The sequence below is a fragment of the Peromyscus eremicus genome, chromosome 15, assembly GCF_949786415.1.
Source record: "Peromyscus eremicus chromosome 15, PerEre_H2_v1, whole genome shotgun sequence".
NCBI lineage: Eukaryota > Metazoa > Chordata > Mammalia > Rodentia > Cricetidae > Peromyscus > Peromyscus eremicus.
In genome coordinates this window covers 58,641,688-58,668,916 of record NC_081431.1, presented here as the reverse complement: position 1 = coordinate 58,668,916, position 27,229 = coordinate 58,641,688, and the positions used below count along the sequence as shown (strand labels likewise).

Here is a 27,229-nt window from a genome sequence, read left to right as displayed (position 1 = left end):
CGTGGCAAGGTATAGATTTATAGAAGTGGATTAATTTAAGCTATAGGAACAGTTAGCAAGAAGCCTGCCACGGCCATACAGTTTGAAAGCAACATAAGTCTCTGTGTTTACTTGGTCGGGTCTGAGAGGCTGTGGGACTGGCAGGTGAAAGAGATTTGCCCTGACTGTGGGCCAGGCAGGAAAACTCTAGCTACAAAACGGAGATAGAATTTCTAAGTCTGAGATGTGTCTACATCTAAAGCCTGTGCTACATCAACTGGGCCACTCTGGGAGAGAGAGGCTGAATAAGTTTGTAGCCCAGGAGCCCAGAAAGGAGCTGGGGCTGGGCAGGCAGAACCCATGACTGAGATAAGACCCAAGCTGAAAGCTGACTAACCACCAGCAAGTTAGCAAGGCAAAGACCTGGGCCGATGCCTCCCAGACAAAAGGCACCGTGAGCATGGAGGCCAGGACAACCTAAGGAACAGAAAGAATGTTGCACGCAAGAGCCATGGGAGAGGAGGAGCTGGCTAGTTCAGCAGAGATCTGGCCAGTGCCTGTCACCTAAGGCCATAGGTCCTAGGGTTTATTCTAAGTGCGTGGAAGCCGTTTTCTGCAAAGGGGTGACAAAATTCATTTCCAGGCTTAAGAGATGATGCCAGGTGTAGCACACACCCTTAATCCCAGAACTCGGGAGGCAGAGGAAGGCTCTGTGAGTTTGAGGCCAGCCTGGTCTACATAGCCGAGTTTCAGAGCAGCCAAAGATACATAGTGAGATCCTTTCTAGGAAAACAAACAAACAAATAAATGAAAAGTAAGAAAGTCAACTGGAAAGGCAGACCAGAGCAGGACCATGGAGCAACATGCCCTGGTTTATTCCCTGCTTTACTGGAAGTCCAGGGATCTGGGGCCCAACAGGCCGTCACTGGCCTCCTACTTGGGTCCTATGACATAAGACTAGAATTACAAGGACCTCTGGTAAGAGGGATAAGCAAGTACTACCAGTCAGTCACCAATTCAGCCAGACAGCTTGGAGTCCAACACTGCCCCTGCACACTGAGACCAGAAGAGCAAGTTCCTGGTCCTCCAGCCTGCACCCCAGTGCAGCAGTGGCCTGCTAAGACCCAGCGGGAGTCGTCATACAGCCGCCAGCTCCTCATGGGTCCTTTGCCTCGTGAATGTTCTCTTTCATGGATGAGATCACTTCCCCTTGGAGGCTGGATGAGCAGCAGGTGGCCTCTCCCAGCCACAGCATCAGAAGAGGGTTCTGTCTGGCTGCCTTTAGGAATAGATTTTAGGCTGACTCTGAGAACATGAACAATAAGTCCCCTCTGGACAAGAAAAGCTCACAATGGACATCAGATGAAGAACCCAGCATGAGACCTGGGTAGGCAAAGATGTTGACAGAGAGAAGAGACAGTAGTGGGGAGAGAAGGGAGCCCAGGGCTGTAAAGAATTCTCTTTGAATGGCTGAGAATGGCCAGGCAGGAAGGTGAGAGGAACCTCACTGTCACTGAAGGAAGACTGGAGCGCACTGGTCCTTAAGCTGTCCTGGGCTTTCTCTCCCATCTTTGCCCTGCACAGAGTGGCTGACCCCTGGTCCTGGGCAAGCTGGGTCTCAGAAGCACTGACATGTTAGAGAGCCCAGGAGGGAGCAGGGAGCCAGGCTATTTGTTCATCCTAGCCTGTGGACCTCAGGGGGTTTCATCCCCGCCTCTCCCCTCTTCCCCATACAGGCCCACCACAGCCCAGCTTCCCGTTAGCCTTCAGCCTCGGGGTCTTTTCCTGTCGTTGCTAATCCCTGGTTACTGCACCCTCTGGTTGGTGTCTCAGCTGCTGTATTACTTCGTAAGCAATCCCCGGTGCTGGGAACACCTGAGATGATGTCTGGGTCAACCCTAGGAACATAGGAAGGGGGTGACAGCAGGAAGAACCGGGCTGTCATCTCCAAGAATGACTGCAAGAGGTGGGCACTGGCTGTGAGTGAGCGGGCCAGCATTAGGGAGGCATTGGCTCAGAAGGGAGGGAGAGCTAGCTGCGTGGTGGGGCTAGAGACGGTTGAGTGTGGTTTGTTAGAGTGCCTGTCAGCTGCTGAGAGCCCAGCAGTGTCCTCGGACCTGCACACCCATTTCCGATCTCCTACTCTTCAGCCAGGCAGCACTGAGCATTGGAACAGGGAACGGAGGGCTGGGTGGGCTGAGCTTGTGCCTTTCTGCGTTCCTGCAGCCTCCATCTTCCATGGGACATCATCCTCCATCTTTCCTTCCATAGCCTTGGCAGAGATGGAGCCATATTTCACAGCGCTGGTCCCCTCCTTCCGGCCTCCCTTCTTAAGGACAATCTCAGCCACTTGTAACTGGAAACTTGGATTTCAAGACCGGGGAAGTAAGGCTTTCAGACATATTAAACTACTTCCTGCAGAGAAATTTTTCCTCCCAAAGGAGAACAGGAAATCAGATACGATCAAAGGCACCCGGCACACTCCGGGGGCCAAATATTTAATAGTAACATTTCCCAGAGGAGTCTGGCTCAGGGGTCCAGGGAGAGAGCCAGACGTTAGGGGCTTAAGAATCCTGCTCTCTTGATCCCTGTGACATCACCCACCACCCAAACATCAGTATCAACTGACCCCCAAAAGAGAGGTGAGCTAGAACCGGTGGGCCAGTCTCAGGGCAGCTCAGAGGCAGAGGGGGTGGTCTCTAACCTTCCTGAGAGAAAAGAGCTGGATAAACTAATTAGGTCGTTAGCCTTAGCCTAATGGACCTTGCAAATAGCTCCTGGTCACTTGCTGAGGACAAACAACTCCACAGCCCTGTGGGGAAGACAATTAAGTCCCCATATGTGATTCAGAAACTGTCTCTGAGCCATGACCGACCACCCCTTTCCTCCTTCCGATTCAGAGCCATCTCTGGGTGCTGAGGACGAAGGAACTCCGTGACTGAAGAAGGAGGCCCAAGCCTACACAGTCGGAGAAAAGCTGTGTGTGCTGCAATGCTCAAGACAGAAGACCCTGTGCAGTGAATTCCCCGATTCCTGGGTCACACAGATACCTGGCTTCCCAGTCCCACGAATCCACACACTTTGAGATGAAATGATCATCTCTCTGGATGTGTCCATCATCCCTACAAAGGGGTTTGGGTATGTCCAATGGCTCCAATCCCCAGGACGCTGCAGGGATGAGGTGTGGAGGGTGGGTCTCAAATTTGGGGAGGGTAGAATTTCAAAATAGAGTTTCCTATGGTACCCTTTTCTTTCTCTCTGGTCCAAGGTGTAACAGGGTGTTTCCTTGAAAATAAGAGGCCCAGCTGATGGTCCTTAAAACTGCCTGAGTGACCGTGAGATGTAGTCACCTCTTCTCTCTGAAGGCCAGATCCAGTGCCACATCCCAGTGAGAGGCATTCCTTGAAAAGGGGGTACATTCGGGGAACTAGATGCAAGGCTTAGCGCTGCCAGCCAGTGCTGCTCCCAGGTTGGTTTCTTCAGTCCTTGGGGTAAAGCCAGGCTGAAGAAAAAAACAAGGACAACGGCCTCACCTGGCCTGGGTAACTGACCCACTGGTGGGATGGGATGTGTGCACAGATGCACAGACGCAGTGGCCTGTATGTAGCTTCCTGGTAGGACTGTCCTTGCTGACAGGACTGAGCACGATTCCTTTTCCAACACTATGGAGAGGTCCATAGTCGGGTTTTTTTTGGGGGGGGGTGTGGGGGGTGGTTTACTTCAACCTCTCACAGGTCTCTCCAGTTCTGCAGACTGGCCACTTAAAGGGGCAACAGGGGCTCTCCAACCCAGCTGGTGCACAGAACGGGTGGGACCGGATGGGACCAGATGGGACCGGCAAGATGCAGGTTTCTCAGACTAGGAAAGTACGGATGCACATGCTGCTGCTGTCAGGAACCCCAAAGACAGGCTGTCTTCCTTCGAATCACTAACTGTGGCAAGGTCCTGAGATGGCAGTGGTGGTCCAGGCTCTGCCACCAGTGAACGGGAACTGGGTAAGATCTTCCCATCTGAGACATCTGTGTATTCATCTGAAGCACAAGGAATGGATGAGACGTGCTAAAGGTGTGGTAGATCATGGTTCCCGTCTAGAATGTGTCAGCCTCTCCACCGGGAGAGCCAAGCCCAGCACTAGCAGAAGGGTCATGACACACTGAGATACACTTCCTGTCAGTTTGCAGCTTCTGATTGCTCCCCAGAGGCTGTCCCTCCTGGAGGGGTTTCCCTGTCACAAACTGCCCCACAGGGAGGAAGACGGAGGGTGAGATGGAAAGGAAAGAGAATGGATGTTCTGCTGGGGGAAGAAACGATGAAGGCATGAAATCCAAGCCCAAGCTGCACCTTGGGCTTCTCCCCACTCAGCCTGTGGCCTTGAGAAGTAACAATTCTCTAGACTTCGGAGGGTAAGGCGGTGGGGCCTGTTGAGCTTATCAGCCAGCAGCTCTGGCTGACTGTGTTATCAGGCCCGGCCTGTCGGAAGAAGCTCCCCCCTGAATCTGTGGGAAACACAGTCAGCTTCTGCAGAGATACAAACAGGGTGCGGGGACGCAGACGAACAAAAAGACACTGTTCGGCTTTGGAAGGACAAGCGCAGTTCAGTTTCTGTTTCCGCAGTCCTTCTCCCAGGGCTGGGGAATCGTGCGTCCAGCTCTATCTGAGTAGCATGAGAGTGGGAGGGGCTTGGGAGTTCGAGTGGGAGGGGCTTGGGAGTTCGAGTGGGAGGGGCTTGGGAGTTCGAGTGGGAGGGGCTTGGGAGTTCGAGTGGGAGGGGCTTGGGAGTTCGAGTGGGAGGGGCTTGGGAGTTCGAGTGGGAGGGGCTTGGGAGTTCGAGTGGGAGGGGCTTGGGAGTTCGAATGGGAGGGGCTTAGGAGTTCACTTAGTCCAGCATTAGACACCCCACCACCACCTCAGGATCCTGGACCTGTGCTCCCTGGAAAGTTCTCTTAGCCAGTACCCAGTGCGCAGGGTGAAGGTGAGGAGGCCAATTAGGGGAGCCAGGGGCCCCATTTCCCAACTCCATCAGAGCAACATTTGGCCTGCCTGCAACCATGGCCTGTTTCCACCATAGTACTGTAACCGTCCCTTCTGGAGATAGCTTTGAAGACTCTAAATCATCCCAAAGGTCAAGGCTAAAACCAGAGAGGCAGCACCAATGAGCCTAGAGTCACCAGAGTTGAGGCCCTCACAGCCCTTCCAGGGCCAGGGAGTTAGGGACACTCTGCTGTGAGGAGGAAGCTACTCCCTGAAGCTCCCGGAATCTAGCTCTGTGCTCTGGAAAAGATCTGACATATGGGGGACTGTGGGAGTGGGACAGGGCAATCTCTCCACCTTGGAAAACATCCCAGAGAAAGAATCTGCATGCACCCTCAGATCTCCAGAGTTAAACTCAGTCCCTCCTGCTGTATTGGAAGACGTGGCTCTTAAAGTCCGGAAGAAGAGTTACAATGTTCTCCAGCATCTGAATTTCCCCAACCTCTAACCTCATCTAGATGAGATCGCAGAATGCCAGCAGCGGGAACCCCACACCTAGACATCCCCCACTGTCTCTATGAGGGGTTTCCCCGATGCTTTCTTTGTAGGTACTGCCCCACTGGCCAGGTTTCCAGAAACCAGCCTTTCCTAGCCGGTAGCCATCAGCAAGAGCTGCTACCTGAGCTCTGCTCCCTGCCTGTGCTCCAGGTGAAGGAAGTCCAGGAACACAGATGCCATAGAAGGCGGAGACACCCAGGCAAAGGCCTCCTTCCCAAGCAGCACTCAGAAGGAAGTGAGCCAGCTGATCCTTGGGTCTAGTAGAAACTGACTCCCTACTCCTTCGGACAGGACAATCAGAAATACCAATTGCCCAATGACAGAGACAAAGCCAGTTCAGTGCCCACTCCCTAGACCATGGACCCTGCACACAGTAGGCACCCAGGAATACCCAGAAAAGGAAATGGGATGGTTTTAAAAAATGCTCAGTTAAAACAAAAGAGGTGCCATTGTTAACCTGGTCAAAAGTCCACGGCTCAGGAGGTCCATGGACTAAATGTTGTTTTGTTAAATGAATGTGTTGTCAAACTACCTTCTAAATATTTGTATCTATATCCCTAGGGTAGTGTAACTGTCAGCCTTGATCAGAGAAGCCGCTCTGGGCTTTGTGGAAGAGGGGGCAGAAAGAATGGGAGAGCCCGCAGGTGAGGAGGGCGCTGTGAAACGCTGTCCGCGGCTCATGACACGCGGCCGCTGCACAGGCAGTACTAACTGGTCTCCGTGGGTTACCAAGTCAGAAGTGGGCGGAGACACGAAGGTGAGGAGGGAGCATGCTGGGTATGTGTTGGGACATGTGGTGGAGGGAAATTGGGTGGCTATGACCAAGACACTTTTTTTTTTTTTTTTTTGGTTTTTCGAGACAGGGTTTCTCTGTGTAGCTTTGCGCCTTTCCTGGATCTCACTCTGTAGACCAGGCTGGCCTCGAACTCACAAAGATCCGCCTGGCTCTGCCTCCCAAGTGCTGGGATTAAAGGCATGTACCATCACCGCCAGGCTAGACACATTTTATACATGTGTAAAATTGTCAAAAAGTAAATAAAAGGTGTTCTTTAAAAAAAAAGGAAAGAGGCATAAAGAGGAGAAAAAGACACAATGACTTAAAAAGCAGCTACAAATGCGGTATATATTCAGCTAACAAAATCAATAATCTCTCTACATGTGACTGAAGTGGAGGGGACAGTAAGAAGAAGCCAGCCTGAGACGTCTCCTCCTTTCTCAAGATGAACTCCTCCTTGGCAGACAGAGGAGCCCGGTGCCCAGCTCCCATACAGAGGGTCCCTCTTCAGATTTCTCCAGATTTCCATCTGGAGGTTGTACCTCCCTCACTCCACTAAATCAGCTGGTTCCGTGAAGAGTCTGTCCACAGGTCCTGCTTCGGCACTGCCAGGCCTGAGCAGAAATGGTGAACACCCTTCACGGTGCCCTATGGTTTACATCCTGGGGACAGAGGCGCATGTAGCTGCTGGCGGGGAACCAGAGAAGAGCCTGGCCAGGCAGCTGGGGGGGGGGGGGTTGATCAATAAATCCACTTTCAGCTGTTTCTTCCACTTCTGCGCAGCCTCATGAATCACAGGAGCCTGTGTGACCCCTGGTGAGGGAATCTTGGGTATGAGGTGTGGGGGGAGGGGCTTATTAGATCAAAGCCTTTCTTTTTTCCATCCACCATTCACGAAAATTTCGAAGGGCTTCGCTCAGAGCTGGAAAAAGAAAATGCTGAGAGCCAGCAGTAAGAGGCCTTGGGGAACTCACCAGGCGAGCGTCTGGCGGGAGGGCACTCCAGCCTCTGGAAAGATTGGGGTGATATTCGAGCAGTAGCAGCGGGGCCATATGGGGGGCTTCCTTTCCCAGCCAGTGTCCATTCAAAAGCCCCAGCTCCCAAGTCCCACAGAAGATTGGCGACGTCTCCATCCTCTCCCAGCCTCACCTGCCAGACTTCTGTAGCTGGCAGTCACTGTCTCTAACAGGCCAAGGCAGCAGGATTCTGCCATGGGCTTTTAACAGGGACAGAGGGCCTGGGGTGTAGTCACACCTGCATCTCAGTGGATGACGTCACTTCTCAGAATCTTAGTCTCCTGCCTCCCGGCTGCGTAGCTGCCATTGGCACAGAAGTATACAACAGCCTCTCTGCTCTTTCCCAAGCTGCACCAGGAGCAGGGACCCATCTCTGTAGAAGAACTCAGATGCCCTACCCAAGGACATCTGCCTAGTGGCTGGAACTGGAACTGCAGCTCAAGTCAGGCACCTCTGAAGCCTAAACATGGTTTTTGTTGTTGTTTGTTTTAACTTTGTTTCGGGACGATTCCAAATTGTATTTATTTTTATCAACAAATAATAATTGTGTATGTTTATGGGGGTATACAGCAATGCTTCAGTACATGCACTCCTTCTGTAGTGAGCAAATCCCTGCTTTCAAAATTGCCTGTTTCACAAGCTCACACCCCCAAGAGGCTGTGAGGACTGTGAGGGCAGGACTATGCTCCTCCATTCCCCAGTGTCCAGATCGTCTGAGCTCTCCAAGCTGGACGGTGGATATGAATCACCTGGGGCCCTTTCAAAATCAGATTATGAGTCAGCAACCTTGGGGTGCAGCTGGATCCTGCATTTCCAACAAGCTCCCAGGAAATGCCAAGACCGCTGGTCCCTGACCTGGCTTGGCTTAGCAAGGCCCAATGGCACTTGGCCCAATATCTGACGCAGAAGTAGCTCTCCCCACCCTGGTCTGGGAAGGAGGTGAGGAAGAACGCTCAGAAAAGGAAAGGTACGCTTTTTTGGATCACGCAGGAACTAGGTACTCAGCAGCGCTCTGCAGGATGTGGGGAGTCAGGTGTGGTGCACACCCACACTCCCAGCCTTGGGTAGGATCTGGAGGAGTTCAAGGTCACCCTCTGCTACACAACATGTTTGAGGCCAATGGAAAAACATGGCTGTACATAGGCGAGAAAGAACTGGGAAGCAGAGCAGCAGAAGAGAGGAGGCGAGAGCTGCCTCGGTACCACAGTACATGGATGCCCAAGTCAGCTTGTAAGACGGGCAGAACAGCTCTATTACTGCCCACCCCCTTTTCACTAGAGACTAAATTTGGGGCTTCACAAGCTAGGCAAAGACCCTATCACTGAGTTATACCTTTAACTTTTTTTTTTTTTAAATTTTGGGGACAGGATCTCACTAAGTTGCCCAAGATGGCCTTGAACTTAACTCTACAGCCCAGGCAGGCTTTGGGTTTGCAATCAGCCTGCCTCAGACTCCTACGTATCTCGGGTTACTAGACAGAGTGCTACCATCTTACAGGCAGGATAACCGAGGCTCCGAAAGATGTGAAAGGTCCAAGGCTAGGGCTTAGCTGCTTTTTACCTGAGCTTAGGCTGAGCCCTGCTTCGCTCCAGGGACTGATGGAAAGAGAGTGTCCCTGGGGCGAAGGTCCTCACAGCATCCAGGCCCAGGATCCAGCCAGATCCTGCTGGTCTGCATCTCCAGCTTCACTTTCACCCTTCTCTGCCCCCAGGGCCTCATGGGATTGCTTCTGCTGCACAGTGCTAGCAACACATCCTGATTTAGCCTCCCTGCACTTGTGACTGAAGGAGCCATGCAAATGAGTCCATTCAGGTTCTGGGGCTGGAGAGAAAGGGCCCAGGGTCTAGAGCAGAGGTTCTCAACTTTCCTAATGCTGCGATCCTTTAATACAGTTCCTCGTGTTGTGGGGACCCCCCAATCATAAAATTATTTTCATCACTACTTCATAACTGTAATTTTGCTACTGTTACAAATCGTAATGTAAATATCTGTGGTTTCCAATGGTCTTAGGTGACCCCTGTGAAAGGGTCCTTCGACCCCCAAGGGGGTTGAGACCCACAGGTTGAGAACTGCTAGTCTAAAGGAAACCAGGCATCTGGGCAGGCCATACCTGTGCACACCCATGCCATCAGCAGCCTCCACTGCAGAAATACCAGCCCTTCCAGCAGGGCTGATTTCTCTTGCCATCTGCCGGATCCTGTCTTCTATCACCTTCTCAGCCTGAATGCCCTCAAGGATGGGGCTGTAGTCCCCCAGAGTCTGCAAACCCCTGAGGAGAGTGACCTATCGCAAATGTGATCAAATCCCAGTTTTGCTACTTGCAAGATAGAGAACAGTTTTCAAGTTGCCTTATACCCCCGGTTCTCCATTGCTCTCCTTACAAAGGAATGACAATATTGGCTTTGAAAGACTGAGTGGAGTCCAACATGCTAGCAAACAAATCACAGAGCCGAACCTGACATTGAGGAGATAATCAACCCATAGCTGCCCCTCCCCACTGGACTCTAAGCCTTCCTTCTCATGCCAGGCAGACCCGGGGCTCCTCAGTGGCTCGAAGTAGCAATCTGCTTGAAAGAAACAATTGCTTAAGGGAGGTAGGTGACCGCTGAAGTCTCAGGGGCAAGTGCCCCTGGCACTGCCCTCAGAACAGTGGCCGAACACATCCTCATCTGTGCAGGGGGCTTGAGGTGCCTCCCGGCCCCGCCACAGCCACTTCCCCAAGACCGGCTTCTTGATTTCAGCTGTTGGCATGCTTGTGAAGGAACTCCTCCAGCCACACTGTCCACACCAACCACAAGCCACACACATGTGTGCATGCTCATGCACTTGCAGGCCCCATCCACCCAGCCTCCTCTCTGCCACCAAACAGCAAAAAATAGGGTGGTTTTGGATCACAGTTGTTTTCACGTACATTCCTCCCCACGGTTCCATAAAGTATATATAGTTTCCAGTTGATAGATTTGGAAACTGAGGCTGTGAGGAATGGTCAAGTTGTGGCAGACCAGGAGACCAGCTTAGCCAGCTGGTCCAAAGCCTGTGCTGCTTATCACTCAAATGTACTCTGAGTATCACCTCCTCTATCAGACCCTGTACCCCTGTACTGATCCTTGCAGCAGCAGCCCTGAAGAGCCAGGCAAAATTCAGGCTCAGTAAGTCCTGTTTGCTGCAAAGGATGCAGGTCCCAAGGAGTGAGGTCCATGTGGGCACATGGCAGCCTAGGTCCAGAGTTCATGCCTCCTGGTATCCCGACCTGCAACTCTCTCTATACCAGGCATATTGGGGGAACCACCTATTTCTAGTCTCTCCCCAGCTAACAGGGGGATCCCCGTTCTTAATTGTCACTGGTGTTTCCCTTGAACATTATTTTCTTCGAATCATGACTGTGGATTAGGGTCAGACCCCAGGAACACTGTAACCGAGTCTGCTCCCTGTGTGTGTGGACTCACACTTATACCCTGTACAGAGGCCTAAGGCTGTGAGGTCCCTCAGGGACTAAGGCTCAGTGCCAGCTTGCTCACACAACCTCAGGGGACCTTCCACCCAGGTGAGCCTCTGTCTTCTGCGGTTTGGTCTTCGTCAGTGGAGTCAGTGGGAGTGTCCAGCTTGCCTGCTGGTTGAGATGAAGCCAGAGCCTGGAGCTGTCCACAGCTCCAGCAGGTAGCAGACAGCAAGGCACACCACCTAGAGGGAAGTGCTCCCAGCGGCAGAGGGAAGTGCTCCCAGGGGCAACTGTCTGCCAAGCACTTCTGGACCACCCCTCCCAAGTCCAGCTTCTTTTGTCTTGTAGGTCTTACAGGTCTCTGCTCCACTCACATGTCCCCAGCCAGTCATCTGCTTCTTCTAGTCCCTCGCTACCAGACCCTCAAGCTACGCAGGCCAAGAATCAGCCAGAGATCAACCAGGAGAATTGAAATACCCCCCCCCCCATACACACACACACCAGAGCCAGCTCACCACTGAACAATAAAGCCATTCTTCCTTCCAGATCCTAGGCCCTTTGCCATAGGGGTTGGAAGGATGCCCATTCTGTAAACGTGCGCACTGATACCCAAACAAGGGGTGATTTACCCAAGATCACCCACAAGTGAGTGTTGAAGTCAAGGCTCAGTTCAAGGCATTTCACTTTCCATTCAGTCATTCATCCAGTAGCAGCTGTGGGCCTTAGCTTTGTTGAATTGGGAAGCCTCTGCTTCCACGTGGGAAAATGGGGCTGTGTAATACTACCTGGATAGAGTACTCTCTGTACACGCTCTTAAACAAGACCATCCGTATCAGGTATTTGACACGAGACCTGGCAATCCTCAGTCTCAGGAATCACCCCGGTGGCATGCATTCAGTGAGTTACTGGACATAAAACATGGCCAGGCGCTAAGCGGTGTGCTGTGCATGTAGATGAACGGGCTTGCCACCCCCTCACACACCACCAGTGGCTCTCAGGCCAGTGCATCTCAGAGGGGCTGTGTAAAGGGGGAGCATGGGGAGCTTGACAGCACAGAGACAGAAGAAAGGGAGCTTCATGGAGAGTTGCCATCTGAGCAATGCCCAGAGTTCAAGAATAGGCGGGAAGGAACCAGAGAGAGAAGAGTAGATATTGATGCTGGCCACCAAGTCTGATGACCTAAGTTCAATCCTGGAACCTGCATGATGGGAGGAGAGAACCAAATTCTACAAATTTTCCTCTGACCGCCACAGGCGTGACATGGCATGACCCATTTTGCTCCCCCAATGTAAAAAGTAAATAAATAAATAAAAATAAAAAAGTAGGGTAGGTGTGAGATGTTCATTTATGCATATGCATAAGTTGTAGGTGATGTTGAGGTCAAACCCTCTTCTTTTATTCTCAACTCCACAGTCTGGATAAAAAGTGATTGGCTGTTGTGAATTGTTTCACAATAAACATGGATATGCAAATATCTCTGTGAAACTTGACTGGAGTCTTTTGGGTAAATGACCCAGGAGTGGTATAGCTGGGTTGTATTGTAGTTCTATTTTTAGTTTTTAAAGGAACTTTCATGCTGATTTCCATAGTGGCTGGACTGGTTTATATTCCCAGGAACAGAGGGTAAGGGTTCCCGTTGGTTGCGATTTGTTTTCTTCTGTTCAGTGTCACGCAGACTGCAGGAGCACGGGATTTCAATGTAGTTCCAACGCGCGTTTCTTGGATGGCCGGCAATCTCCCACAGTTTCTTTCCCACTGCTCACAGTTGCTAAGTCATGAAACCAATGCAGGGTTAACAGAAGGACAGATAAAGAAGGTGTGATGCACATGATTTTTTTTTTTTTCAGCCATAAATAAGAATGAAGTTACACCATTCTCAGGAAAATGGGCACCACCGGAAATAATCATATCAAGTGAATTAAGTCAGTCTCGGAAAAACAAACCATGTGTCTTCTCTCATTAGTGGTTCTTAGATTTTATAGGCATAAAATCATATCTGTACAGATGACATGAAAGCAGTCACAAAATGTATAGGAGGATAAAGGCAACAGAAGGGGGAAGGGGAGGAAGAGACGGGACGGGAGTGGGGAAGGGAGGAGGACGTTACACACTTGCATGAAAATGGCCTTATATAACTCAGTTTAACGAGTAATTTCTTAAAAGTTTTATAACGTAAGAATAGTAAACAACACAAAATGTGGGGATGGAGGAAGAATGCGGCGGCGGTTCCATTCTGAGCATCCACGTGGTGCCTCACAGACCTCTGTAACTCTAGTTCCAGAAGATCCAATGCCCTCTCCTGGCCTTGGTGGGCACCAGACACACACATGGCACACAGACATACATGCAGCACATACACACATAAAATAAAACAAATCTTTAAAAAGTAAAAAAAAAAAAAAAAAAAAAAAAAAAAAAACGACTGGCTGAGGGCACAGGTAAGAGAGCCTGGGTGTGGCCTGGCCTGTGTTGGTTGGTCCAGGCTACTCAGGCTCCTGGCAGTGTGCCAGCTGGCACTCGTCAGTATCATCACTAGACCACTGGTCTGTGCCCTTGAGGACTAATGATGTCAGAAAACACTTGATGACTTGATAAGTAAATGATGTCCCCATGATAGAGAGCAGTGTAAAGAAAGGGAGGCCCAAATGGAATGCCTTGGTTGGACTTTCCTTGGACCCTGGAGAATAAGGAACTGAGGTGTAGAGTGGGCCCAGAAGTGAGCAAGTGTACTTGAGAGAACCATCTGGACGCTTAGGATGTCACTCTGATTTACGCAGCCAGTGAAGGTGACGGACGAAGTCTATGCCTTCACATTCCTCGATCCTAGACAGTCATCAGTTCTTGGGGCCCACACAGCTGCTCTGTAAGCCATGGGCATGATGTCACCAGGGAGCTCTCTATCACAGCCCATCATGTGGGGGTGGCTGTTTGTGTGTCCTCTACTGAGGACAGAGCCCTGCCGGCAGGTGTCTGCTCAACATGGTGAGTCCCCAAACACAGTGAATGGTTTCTGGCCCAGACACAACTCACAGAGCTGCCAACCCCCAGGGGAGCCCTTGCTTCAGCTCCCTCAGAGGCTAGCTCCCCACAGGAGGACGAAGCCTTCGGGGGGGGGAGGGGGTGTGCAGGAAGAGCTCTTCACATTCTAGAAGCAGAAGATGCCACCACGCTGGATTTCATACACAGGTGGAGTTGAGCTGAGAGCCCAGGGGCCAGGGTCCTCACCTTCTCATTTGCAGAGATAGCCTGGGGACCTCCTCACTTCTCTGTACCCTGTCTCTGCACTCTTGGGAGCATTTTTTTTTGTTTTTTAGGTAACCTCTGTCCTGTGCAGGTGAGCATGGATTGACTGTCTGTCTGTCTGTCTGTCCAACTTCCTCCTGCCTTGGATGCTCACTCCCCAATAAACTTCCTTCACGGCCTCCTGCCGATGAGCCTTCTCTCACTCCCATGTTCTGCAGACAAGAATTAAATCACCTACTAAGTGTCAGTCCGATATATTCCAGGCACTGGCCATCACGAACAGGGCAGTAGGAGGACCCACACCCTGCCCTCTAGAGCAGGCAGCTCTTCCTGACATCACCTGAGCCCAGAGTGTGTCACACTAGTAACATCAAGTGTTCAATGAAAACTAAACTCTAGCCTGGTGGGGTGGTGTACACGTGGAATCCCAATACATGGGAGGCTGAGGCAGGAGGATTAAGAGTTAAGGAAACTTTAAATGAGACTATATGAGATCCTGTCTCAAAATATTGAAGGAAAAAGGAGGAAAGAAAGAAGGAAAATAAATTCTGGCATGCTAACAAGAGTAACAGTCCCCATTGCAGAGTGCCTACTACGCATGAGCCCTTCACAGGCATCGTCCCTACACCCCACAGCCCTAGAAAGGAAGCCCGGGGATCCTGCTTTACAGAAAGGGAAATGGTAGGCAGAAACGTTAACCACCTCAGTCATCTGAGTGTCTGAAGCTGGTTTCTCACACAGGTCTATCTGCCCACAGAGACTGCTCTCTACCCTTCGAGACACTAACACATCTCTGTGAAACAAGGGGAGGAAGATGCCTCTGAAAGGGTCATTGGAAACAAGTCTGTAATCTCAACTGTGGGGAAGTGGGGAAGGGAGGGTCAGGCCTTCAAGGTCATTCTCAGTTACATAGTGAGTTTCAGATCAGCCGGGGATATGTGAGACCCAGATTCTGAAAAAAGGCAGCAGGGGGCGGGGGAGGAGGGGGAGAGAAAGCTGTCTTGGACTATCCCTGTCCGGTATCCGGGGTCCCAGGAGAATGGCTGGTGATCCGTGGCCCCTGCCTGCCTAGGGGAGGGGCGTGCATCGGAGCCCTTGGCTCCGTGGAGATAGATAGGGGCTGAGGAGCAGTCCCTGCCCTGTTGCGGTCTGTGCCCTGCTCGCCGAGGGCGGAAAGCTGAGGATGGGAAACCAGATGTCTCCAAGAGCAGGCAGTACCCACACCAAACCTGCCAGCCAGGCTGCAAAGCCCACTCAGCTCCAGGAGGCAAAAGAGATTGCTTCCGTGTGGAAGGGCCGCTCCAGCAGGCCACAGTGGCTGGGACACGGTGAGCGCCTAGGCCAGCACTGGGGACTCCATCACGCTACCTTCTCTGGCACCCACGAAGGGCTTTCTGCTTGCTGACTGACCAGCTTCTGCTGCCTTAGCTGCCACCTGGCCACTCAGTGCCCCACGGCAGCTGTGAGAGGGCAGTGGTCCCTGGGGACAACCGTTGTGCAAACAGTTAACATAGCCCTAAACACAGGGCACATGCCAGCAACACAGGAGAGAACTCAATTTCTGGAGACATACCGTCCAGGACATGATCCTCAGGATGGAGACACATTTGGGGCAAGAAGTAGTACCCCAGGAGCCACTGTGCCCATTCTGAGTGGAGCCCATCAAAGGGAAGAACCCCCTACTCTGCAATCTCCTAGATGCTTTGGGAAGGCCAAAGCCATATGTCCTTATTGTTCTGCCTCTGGTCCCAGCCTGAGGAAGCCAAAATGGCCTCCTGAGAAATGAGGTGGGACAGGGGCAGATGGAGCCGCTGGAGGTGCCCAGGAAGCTAGTTGGAGATGGAAGGACCCGCTCCCTAAAGCTAGTTGGAGATGGAAGGACCCGCTCCCTAAAGCTAGTTGGAGATGGAAGGACCTGCTCCCTAAAGCAAGAGGGGGTACAAAAATGGGAAGAACACTCGAGAATCAACCCCCCCCCCCCCGCTCCCGTTTCCTCCTCATCTCTAGCAACAGCCTGTCACATTCTAGGACTTGACACCGGTAGCCACAAACCAAAGGCTGGCATTTGATCCTTTTGAACGTCTTCCCGATGGTTCTAACCCTATCATGCCTGTGGCCTTCCAGTTCTGTCCTACTCCATGGCCTCCTCCACTCCGCCTGAGCCCTGTCATGATCAGTCTCCACTCTGCTCATCCTCCACACACACCAGGGCGACCTCATGTGAAAGCATAATGGCCCTGATGGAGGTTTTTTAACATGTTCAACTATGTGCATACATTTTAAAAAAAACCATTTCACTGATGATATATGACTCTTTTCTTATCATTAGAGTAGATTTGCTAATATTCTGTTAAGGACTTTCTGCCCTTTAAAAATGTAATTTGGATTACGCCATCCCCTGCTTAAATCACTCAGAGGCTTCGTAAAGCACTTAGAATAAAATCCAAGCTCTTGACCATGAACCAACCTCTGACCACGATAAGATTCCCATCTTATCATGAATCTGGTACTTTTGAGCTGCGGAAGGATGGACTCGCTGCCTGCTCCTTGACTGTGCCTGTGTAGATGAACATGGCCCGTGTTACACTCATAACCACAAAGCTAGGGAAACTTCAAATTCATCCCCATGAGCTTCAGGAAGTCCTTCAGGCTGCCCCCAGAGAATAGACTTCTAGTCACCGCCCATTTCCTAGAGAATTATTTCGCATTTGCTACACTCTCTAACACCTCCTTCTGCATCCCTGCTCTTGACCAACTGCCTTGCTTCCTAATTCATGAGAAGATGGCAGCAGCCAGCTGCCAGCATCTGTCTCTGGCTTCACGAGCCACTCAAGGGCCTCCAGCAGCCTGCCCACACAGCTGGTCTCTTTAGTCCAACCCTTCTTGCTGCGCAGACATGGCCCCACCCTTAGCAGATCACTCACCACTGGACCATTGTAGGCAGCACACAGACACGCTGACCTCCCCCTATCTCCAGAAATGACACAAAGTCCTCTCTTCCCGATTCTGACTGTTGCTGCTCCCATGACTTTGCTTTCTTTGCAACAAAATTCCTCGGATAGTAATCTCAGATAGAGTAATCCTCAGATAGAAACCAGCAGCCTTCAACCCCACTCCTTTTCTCCGTGGAGCCTCCTGCAATCAGGCTCTCTATCCACTCTCTTCACTGGCATTGCCCTTGCCCCGCTCACCCGTGCTGAACTAGCCCCGGCCAGTGGTGATTCTCAGGCCTCCGCTCACATCGTTCAGCAGCACTGGGAAGAACTAATCCGCTTCCTACACCTGGCTTCCAGGAACCCCTATTGTTGGCTCTTCTTTGCTCTCCTTATTGATGTGTCCTCTCTCCCCCACCTTCTCAGTGCCCAGACATGCCACATCCGATGTGCTTACGACTGAACTCCTATTGCTTCTAAAACCTGAGGCTTTGTCCATCTTGGATGATACCAACTCCATCCTCCCAGTTGCTTAGGATGAAAAATGCCTGTTGACTCCTCCTCACATCAAATCTATCACTAAATTCACAGACAGAAGGCTTCACTTATGTAGAGTGTTAATGGTTAAATGTGCTGTAGAAACAAGCCAGGGTGAGTGAGATCGGGGTGGCTAGGCTGGGGCTAGGGGGAAGAGTACAAGGTAGACAAGATGGCTTCCTTGAAAAGGTGTCTTTGAGCAAAGCTCTAGAGGTGAGCGGACATACCACAGAGACTTCAGGAAGACACACCACGCAAGGAAAACAGCTAGAACAAAGACCCTAGGGTAGGAATGGACTTCAAGAGTTTAGACACAGCAGGGAGGCCTTTGTATTGAGATGCGGTGATAAAGAGAAAGTGGGGACGATAGGGAGTTATCAAATCACATGCAAATCCACTGGCTCTTTCTTATCCTATGCAGAACCTCAGCAGCAGTCCATTGATAGTAGTACATTGTAGTACACTGATAAAGTGGAGTTCGAACAGGAGCAAGGGCGGGGTGGGGGACCTACCCGAGTTCACCCAGAAACAGACATGGAGCTCAACCATCATTCTGGGCCTCAGAAGCCAGACAGAAGGGTAGGCATGGCTTGCTTCTGTTGTAGAAACTTAGGAGCAGGCAAAACAAGTCCGCATGACAAAAGTCAGAGGGTGGTTATTCTGGGGAGGGTACTGACTGGGAGAGGCGCAGGGGCCCTTCGAGGGTGCTGAGGATGTTCTCAATGTAAGAAAGTCACCACAAACCTGAGCTACATACTTGCAACCTATGCACTTTCTGTATGAAATTCCTGCTTCCATAAATCTAAGAAGACACATTCAGAATCAAGCACTCCTCATCATTCCCTCTGCCACTGTTCAGCTGTCTCTCACACCTGAGGCAACGTGACAGCTCCTGACCAGTCTCTCGTTCCCCCCCCTGGCCCTAAAGCACATGTTCAGCATGAGAGCCTCGGGGACCAGATGATGTCCCTTTTCTGCTCGGAGTTGTGAAATGGCTGCAATCTCCTTCAAAGTAAAAGTCTTCCAGAGGTGTGCAAGCACGTGTGTGCCAGTCTGCACTCCTTATCTTCCCCACCCTCCCCTTCCTCACCTCATCTCCATACACACGTCTAAACTCATTCAAGCACATTCCTACCCCAGGACCTTTGTTCTGGTTGTTTCCTTACATCATGTGTCTTTCAGATGTCCATGTGTCATGTCCCCTCCCCAGAGCTTTGCTCAAAGATACCTTCTCAAGGAAGTCATTAGGTCTACCTTGCAACTCTTTCCCCCAGCCCCAGCCTAGCCACCCAATCTCACTCATCCTGACTTGATTCTACACCACATTTTACCTTTTAACACTCTACATAAGTTAAGCCTCCTGTTTGTGACTTGACATCTGTCCTCCAGGCCATTAGTAAGCAGGCTCTGCAAGGACCTGTATCACAAATATCCACAGCATCAGCTGGCACACATGTGGCACTCGATGAGCATTTGTTGAATGAATGACTATGTGGGTGAATGAGTAACTAGATCAGTGGTTCTCAACCTACGGAGTCACAACCCCTTTGGGGGTGGAATGGCCCTTTCACGGGGGTCACCTAAGACCACCAGAAAACACAGATGATTACATTATGGTTCATAACAGTAGCAGGATTACAGTTATAAATTAGCAACAACAGTAATTTTGTGGTTGGGGGTCACCACAACGTAAGGATATATTAAGGGTCACAGCATTAGGAAGGCTGAGAACCACTGGACTAGATCTGTCTACATTAGGGTCCTGGATAAGGACAAGTGAGAATGACCAGTCACCCTTCTTTCTCAAAAGTCAGACAAGTTCTGAGAGCAAGCAGCAGGAAGAAGTCCCAAAGGGTAACTCCCCACATGACCTGTGCTGAAGAAGTGACTGTGGAATAGGCACCGGCTGCCAGCTCAAGCATTGATACTTGTCGGCCATCAGTCACCTGCCATCCTGACTGCTGACAGAGGAGGTCAGGAATCCCTCCGTGGCAAGCTTGGACTGTGGAAAGCTATAATCTCAAGGGTGGCTGGGAGTTCCCAGGTAGAGGGCACCAGGCTGCACACCCCTCCGTACCTGCAGCCCAGTGAACTGCCTAGCACTGCCCCCCAGCCCCACATCTCTGTGATCCTGTCCCTAAAGACTGCCAGGCAAGAGAAGTTACCACAGTCTACTCTTTGGGGTCAAGGGTGCTCTTCCCTAGCTGTCCCATCTCCTTGTCCACCTTCAAGCCAGTGTTTGCAAAGAGGGATGGATGACAAGGCCCACACCCTGCCATCTCTTCCTCTCCCATTCCCACTCCCTTTGCTCTGTAACAACTGGTAACCTCTTCTGGGCCCAAATTAAAGGAGGGATTCCCAGCCCGAGAAGCTGTGTGTGTCTCAGCCTCCTTCCTCTCAGCTCTGCCCTTTATGTCTGTGCCCTCCTGCCCAACAAGGCTAACCAAGAAATACCACACGCCAAGCCCTTCATTCTGGAGACTTCTCTCCTCAACAAAAGGCAAAGAAACAAAATGGCCAAGCCTCAGGAAATAGAGAACAGCTACTAAGAACTAGATCCCGAGCCTGTACAGTCCTGTCTCGCTAGCCCAGAAGGACAAATGGGCTGAGGAATACCAGAAGCCTCCTGGGAAGTGGCAGGGTGGGTGAAATGGGAAAGGGGTAGAGGGGGAAGGACGAAAGGAGTTGGGAGATACTTAGCCTCATATGAAAATACTTTTGGACATAGGCAAGCCAGTACTAGGAGGTTCCGTCCAGGGTCCTAGGCCTTGGCTCTGGCCCTTGAAACAACGTGAATCAGTGAAGTGTTTTGGCTTTTGTTTGTTTGAAATTTTCATTTATTTATATTTATTATTCATTCATTATCTCCCCCACTGTGTGTGTGTGTGTGTGCGTGTTGGGGTACTCAGGGTACTAGTGTGGAGGTCAGAGTACAAACCAGCTTTTAGGAGTTCATTCTTTCCTTCCACTATGTATACCTCAGGGATTGAATTTAGGCCATCAGGCTTGGCAACAAGGGCCCTTACCAGCTGAATCATCTCCCCAGCCTCTGAAGTGTTTTTTTTTATAATAGTAGTAGTAATAATAATAATAAAATAGTACTCTAATTAGCAACCTACTTAAAAATAGATAAATAAAATGTGCTACCCAAATGTTAATTTATCCCAAAGAAGTTACAGCATATCTACTCCATGACAGACATGGAAGACACCTGAGTATGTAAACAGAGTGTCCTGGAACTCTGGTGCTTACCCAGACCCCAGAGAGAAGTTTTAAATAGAAAACTCCCTGAGCCTGAAGTAATATGGAAGGAGGCACACATCCAGTCTGAAAAGCTAACAGACAAAATGAACCTGGCGGACAAGTGCGGGAGGTGGATTCCCTGAAACCTAAAAGATGAATAATAATACAATCTTATACTGTCATAAAAGCCCTCACAAAATAATTTTAGTTGACATGTGGAAATGTTTGTAATGTAATGTTAAGTGAGAAAAATAGGATTTAAAACCATATATAGATAGATACTTGCCATATGCAAAAATAATGTAGCTAAATATATACATGTGTGTGGAAAAATTTTCTGGAACACCAAATGTTAACAGTCGTCCTCTGTAGGTGGAAGAAGTACTGGTGGATTTGGAGTCTTTATTCCTCTCTACATTCCTCGCAATCAGCACGGTTCTTTGAGGCTCTCAAATAAACACAAAACGTCAGGGTGCAGCCCCGAAGGCTCCACTCAGGGCCCCCGAGGTGGACGGGCTTCTCCACAAACCACCTTACCTATTCCTCGGCTTCCTCACAGCGGATGCTTGAACAAGTTGCCCCCCACCCTCACCCTGCCGACACACAAGGCTTCTTGGAAGCCATCCCAATGTGGGAAGATGGGGTGCTTTCACCCCTGAAACAAACCCGGACACCTCTGCAAGGAAAGCCGTGTGTCTTGGTTCAGCTACATCCAGCATAAGCACCTGCAGGCTGCCCCAACACAAACACCGAGCCACCTCCATCACACCCCGCAGCCTACCACTCTTCCACGGACCCAATCCACTGAAGCTACATTTTCTTTCCCAGGCTGAGAAGAGGCTGATTGGGGAGGAGCACCGAGTTCCCAGCGCAGTGACCCTGAACAAGCCCCCCCCCCCCCCCCCACTCCCCTGGCCCTTGGTTTCCTCTCCGTGGCTTCCTCTGGCTGCTTTTTTGCCTCGTGCACTCTAGCCTATGACTAATGCATCCTTCGACCACGCATCTGGAGACACCCTGCTCCTTCTGGAAGCAGATGGAGACTCAGAACAACTGTTCCGGGACACAGAGGTCACAGATGGCTGCTGGGGTGTTGGTAGTGCGTGAGCCATTTTAGTTGTCAAATAAATACATAAACAAAGCCCAGACCAGATCGGGGACGGCCAAGCCAGCGGCCGAAAGCAAACACATCTTAATCTAACAGGTTCCTCTTCCTCCAAAAGCTCAACCCAGCATACCTAGCCTCCCAGACAAGCAAGCCCCCAGATATGGGCAGCAGCAGGGCTTCCAAAGGGACTCAACTGCCCACTAGAGTGGAGGGGAGGGGGAGGTGCTGAGTGTGAGCCAAGCAGAGTGCACAAACACTAGCAAAAGTGAGAGGGGGCAAAGGACCTGGTGATAGCTTTAGGGAAACTGGATCCTACACCCTACAAGATCGCGGCTTAAGTCTACGCATGCGCGCTGGGCTTGCAGGTTCAAAGCGGCTGATAGCAGGCCTGGAATCTGCCCCTGGCTAGCGGTTTGTGTAGGAGAATTATTGAAACTTTCAAGCTCCTGATTCTAGTTTATCTGAAGAACTGTAGAATGAAGCTGGCAGTAGCCTCCACTACTGAGAGGCTACACACAGTCAATGGGATAAAACATACACAAAACAAAACATAGCCACCACATGATCAATCACTAGGAGTGGAAAAATCCAACACAAAACCTGCCCGGGATCCTGAGACAGCATTGGCAGGAACCAGGAGGAAGAAGAACCACACAGAGAGTTAGAGCCAAAAGGAACCTCGGTGACCTTGGATCCAAACATGCCTACGGCAGAGAAAAGTTTGGGAAGGTTGAACCACTTCTAAGGCTGCACAGTTATCTGGTAACACAGCAACACCTAAACCCCAAACCTCTGCCACGGTTCACTTTACTGCAACCCATCTAATTGAGGACAACCTCCTCACAGAAGCAGGGAGCACCCTGGAGCAGACCCCAAATGATTACAGAGTACCAAGACAGCCCTGGGTGAGGAGGTGGGAGGATGGATATTGAAGAGTCCTAGGAACTAGAAGTAAGAACTAGCTTCTCAATACAAGCATGGGTAGGTGTCATGCAGCATGTAAAAGACCACACATTATTGACAATCAACTATTCCAACTTCAAAAAATGCAAATGGGTCACATTAGATAAGGTAAATCTCTTTTCTCTCTCAAGTTTCTGCTACATGGAACGAAATAAAACCCGTGGTTTACTGACCAACCTAATCCTTGTTCTATGACTCCTATTTCCTAATGTCTAGACACGCCTCCCCAACACTCAGTGACATTATTCTCAGGGCCCAGGGCCACATCAACCTTTGTCTAGCATATCAGGGCAGGGAGCCAGGTGCCTGCAGGTTCAAAAGCCTGGCATTCCACCGACTCCAGCTGCCCGGAAGGATACAGAGCATTCTGTACCTCCTGCAGGGTACCTGGGCAATGACAGGCCTGGACCTAGAGTCATCGACATCTTGGCCAGGAGCCTTGTTTAGAAGCTGGCCCTTAACTCGAGAGGAGGCTCTTCTTCGCTGGGCAGAGCACTCCCAGGATCCATGCTGAGCAAGTGGGGAGAAGCAAAATGGGGGACAGTAGTCCTCAGCAAGCAAGATAAAGCCTGTTTGAGACTCACCCATGTGATCTGGAAATCCAGTCGTTTTAATCAACATTTACAGAGTGCCAAGGACTACACAGTGTTGCTGGGCATTCTAGGTAATTCACAGAAACACACAAGATGTGATCATTGCCCCGGACATTGCCTTGGAGGCACTGGCAGCCCATTGGGGGAGGGAAAACATATACAGATGTAACTTAACAGTTCTCTGACACCGTCTTGGAATGTACTGAGCATATGTCAGTCTAAGAGCACACATGTTTGGGTTGGGGAAACAGAGCCTACCTGCCCAGCCCCTGTTCAAGCCATATATTAATAACGAAACTAGACTTCTCATTTACAGCCTGCATACAATATGTCAGGCATAATACTAATTGCTATAGATTCTTCTAGGAACCCCAGGCAGTCATACTATTATTTCTGTCCCCTTTTATAGATGAAGAAATTTAAGTTTCTAGAGGTTAAATAGGTGACTGTCCCAAGGTGACACAGCCAGGCATTTGTAAACGCATCCAAGCCCAGGCCTGTATTATATTCCACTTGTGCCCACCCTCAACTCCCAGAGGACTGTTCTCCAACGGCCCCAGCTTCGAAGCAACAGCAGCTGCCTCTGGGGGGAATGAGCCTGCAATTCCTACCAGCATGGCCACTCCATTCCCCAGGCCCACGGGGTAAGGAGGACACATTCTGAAGCCTGTGACCTCTGTGGCACGAGGACAGGGCCAAGGCATTGGCACCCACTCAGCAGGCAGACTTTCTCCAGCGGCCTTCCTCTGGCTGCCCATCTCTGTGCATTCCTAATGTGGCCACGCTGTTGTAATGGTCGGGCTCTGAGGCCCAGCCCATCTAATGGATTGAGACTAGCTTGCCTAGTGCAGGCCAGCAGCAACCCCGGTTTAATGGCAGCATGAAAGGCCCTCAGAAGCTGAGCCTCTGTGGCTTCTGCCCCCCACCTTCCCTGGGAAACTTGGTGACTGGGAGGGAGAGAGGTTGGAGGTGGGGTGCAAGAGGCTGATGACAAGGTTCTAGGCACAGGAGTCAGAGGGAGGACTTGGTTGAATCAGGCTCTCCACACCTGGCTCCGGGAGATCCTCTGAGTCTGCTTCCCCTCATCCAGTTCCTGCTCCACCTCCCTCACTGGACACAGGGAACGCATGACGTGAGAAGAGGCTGGGAAAAGTTAAACGTGCATAAATGTGACCAAAGAGAGAACTCTGGGTACCTAGGCCTGCTCGGGCAAACTGCCAAGTGAGGTCAGAGGCCCCATGTCCCCGATATGGGAGCGAGGAAGCTGCATAGGATGGCAGGTGCTGGAGACAGCTAAAGCTCACCATTACAGAACCTACTGGTGACAAGAATTCAAAGAGGGGGAAACACACTCAAAAGTGTGTCCCAGCGGAGCCGGTTCCTGGCAGTGTGCCCAGGTACTTGCTGGCACTTGGTGACCCAGGCACTGCCTGGTGCCAAGATTATGGCCTGGTAGGCCTGGGCAGGGAGCCTCAAGGTAGATGGGACCTCCCCCCACCCAACGACGACGAGGACTGCCACCATTAAGCCTCCCTCCCTGAGCTGTCTAGAAACAGCAAAAGCACCTCTGGTGTAGCCTGCAAGCCAAAGCCAGAACACAGGGGCAGCCACCTTCCTGCCTTCTTCCTGCCTGCCAAAGAGATCCCCTCAGTAGGAGCTGGGCAGAGGCAACTAGCCCTCTGGGCTCAGCAGGAGAGTCTGGAGGGTGGAGCTGGCTGGTACAAGACATTTGCAGAACAAGTGAGCCAAAGAGTGTCTTCCGGAAGCCAGGCTGGTCTGATCCGAGAAGCGGCAGCACGGTTGGCCCTGGTGTGCCACCCTTAACACGTCCTCAACCCTCCCCTGGAGCTCTGCTCTCCTCCTCCCTAGGACTTGTGGAATCCAGACCATTCCCAACCCTGCACTGTCCCCTGTCTTGGGGACGACAGTGGTGACCCCTCCAAATGCTCTAACCCGACTCCAGGCCTCACCTGCTGCCTCAGGCTCCCTCGCTGCAGAGGCTACAGCACTGAGGTCATGGGTACTGTCAGGGTGGTAATTCTCCAGCCACCCAGCCCCCTCCTGCTTCTCACCGCAGCTCAGCGAAGCATCCCTACACAGAGCCCAGGAAGGCCAAGTGTGGGCTGGGATCCAACAGCCAGAGAACACCTAGCTGACTAGGGACGGGCCTTATGCACTCTTAATCTTCTCTAACTCATCCCCCAAGCCACCCAACATAAGAGTTTCACAGAGTACCTTGGGCTGCTATGAACTCACCGGAGAGGGATCTTGACTCGGAGGTAACGATCCACAGCAATAGCCAGCAGAGCCAGGATGGAGCTCTGGGTGAGGATGAGGACAGGGCAGGCCACCATGAGGCAGGTGTGGAAGTAGGTCTGTGGCCCAATGTTGATAAGGATGGCTAGTGGGATGACCAGGGCGCCAACGGCCACATCAGCTACTGCCAGGGATACGATGAAATAGAAGGTAGCATCGCGAAGTGCCTGGTTCACCTTCACAGCCCAAATCACCAGCACGTTTCCAGGCACAGAGACCAAGGCAATGAGCACCTCGATGCCAATGTAGGCAGCCTGGAAAGCCGAGATGTAGGGCGGCATGGTGGGCAGGAGCTGGGCACATCAGCAGACAGGCGCCCTGGGGCACGAGGCCAGCACCTGTGGTCAGGAAGCCTGCGGTGGGGATGCCAGCCTGGGAAGGAGGGGACATAGGCAGCCCTGCGAAGATGTGCCCCAGTTAGCAGATGCAGTGCCTGCCCAGGCTGGCCAGGCACTCAGCCTCTATCTTCTTAACCTCTGTCCCCTCCCCTTGTCCTCAGAGGTTCCATTCAGCAACTTAAAATAGCAACACTCACTCCACCACTGGCTTTTGTATCAGGTGTGAGGTAGCTCCCAGTACACTCACTCCACAACGATCCCCTATGCCTCCGCAATGCCCACAGGTGTCCGCCGACCCGGAGGCAGGGAGCTCACCATCCTGCCTGCCAACCAGTAGGGGGTCCCAAAGGCGTTGCCCTAAGTTCCCCGGGCGGCTTTCCGGAGCCGCGCCGGGCAGGGCTGGGCTCTGGGCACCGTGCGCGCACCGGCTCATCATTCTCCAGGCTCCCGCCGCTGCGCTCCCAGCCCGGCCTTTCAAGCAATCACATGGTGCGGCAGAGGCTCAGCCCCGGACGCTTTTAAAGAGGTAGTGCCCCTGTTTCGTACCTGGGACTGGATGGCAGGCGTGAATCTGAGGGACTAAGCCCAGGACCTGGCAGGTCCACGGGCTCTCATTTCCCGCGTGCGCGCACCCCCGCCCTGTGCCCACCCACCTGGGACGCCGCTGGTGTCCGACTCTTAACAGTCGCCTGGTCCTGCTCCAGCTTAGAATCTTTGCCCATCGACTGCCCCATGGGGGGGCATTCCAATCATTTCATCCACCCTTCTCCTGCACATTCATGGTGCACGAACTGAGACACAGACTTACCCAAGGTCACACCAAAGCTGTCAGAGCTCCTGGCCACCTGAACTGTCTAGCCAAGTGTCCCCAAATCCCGAAACCTTGGGCAGTCGCTCCCTCAGAAGATGCCAGGAGAACCCAGGGCTAGCCTGTTAGGTCCAGGGGGATGGTAGCTAGCCGAGACTCCACTCTGGCGCCAGCGCCTTCGTCGCCCCCGGAGCGGGAGCTGAGTGACAATCGGGCTCCGCACACCGGGAGGGGAGGGGGCGGGGGCGGCGGCGGCGGCACCCGCGGGCCCCTCCCTCGTCGCCCTCCGTCTCCTCCCCCACCCCCTCCTCTAAACAAAGGAAGTGATTCTGTGTGAGAAAAGCTGAGAAAACGTGAGCTTCTGGAATGGTGTGATGTGTGAATCCGGCCTCGGGACAGTGCAGAGGTGCGG

General features: G+C 51.7%; 1 protein-coding gene across 3 annotated transcripts in view; it reads right to left on the bottom strand.

Moving 5' to 3' along the window:
• Positions 1 to 27,026, bottom strand: part of Adora1 (adenosine A1 receptor) — a 34,891-nt gene extending 7,865 nt beyond the window's left edge. Inside the window, exons 1-2 of one of the 3 annotated variants that reach the window (XM_059280352.1) lie at positions 26,818 to 27,026; positions 25,612 to 26,069 (exon numbers count right to left, since the gene is read on the bottom strand). In XM_059280352.1, the coding sequence (XP_059136335.1) occupies positions 25,612 to 25,952 (341 nt within the window). In that variant the 5' untranslated portion in view covers positions 25,953 to 26,069; positions 26,818 to 27,026. Of the gene's footprint in view, positions 1 to 25,611; positions 26,477 to 26,817 lie in introns of those variants that run through there. The other 2 variants (XM_059280353.1, XM_059280351.1) reach the window with 2 other exon arrangements.
• Positions 27,027 to 27,229: the final 203 nt, after the last annotated feature.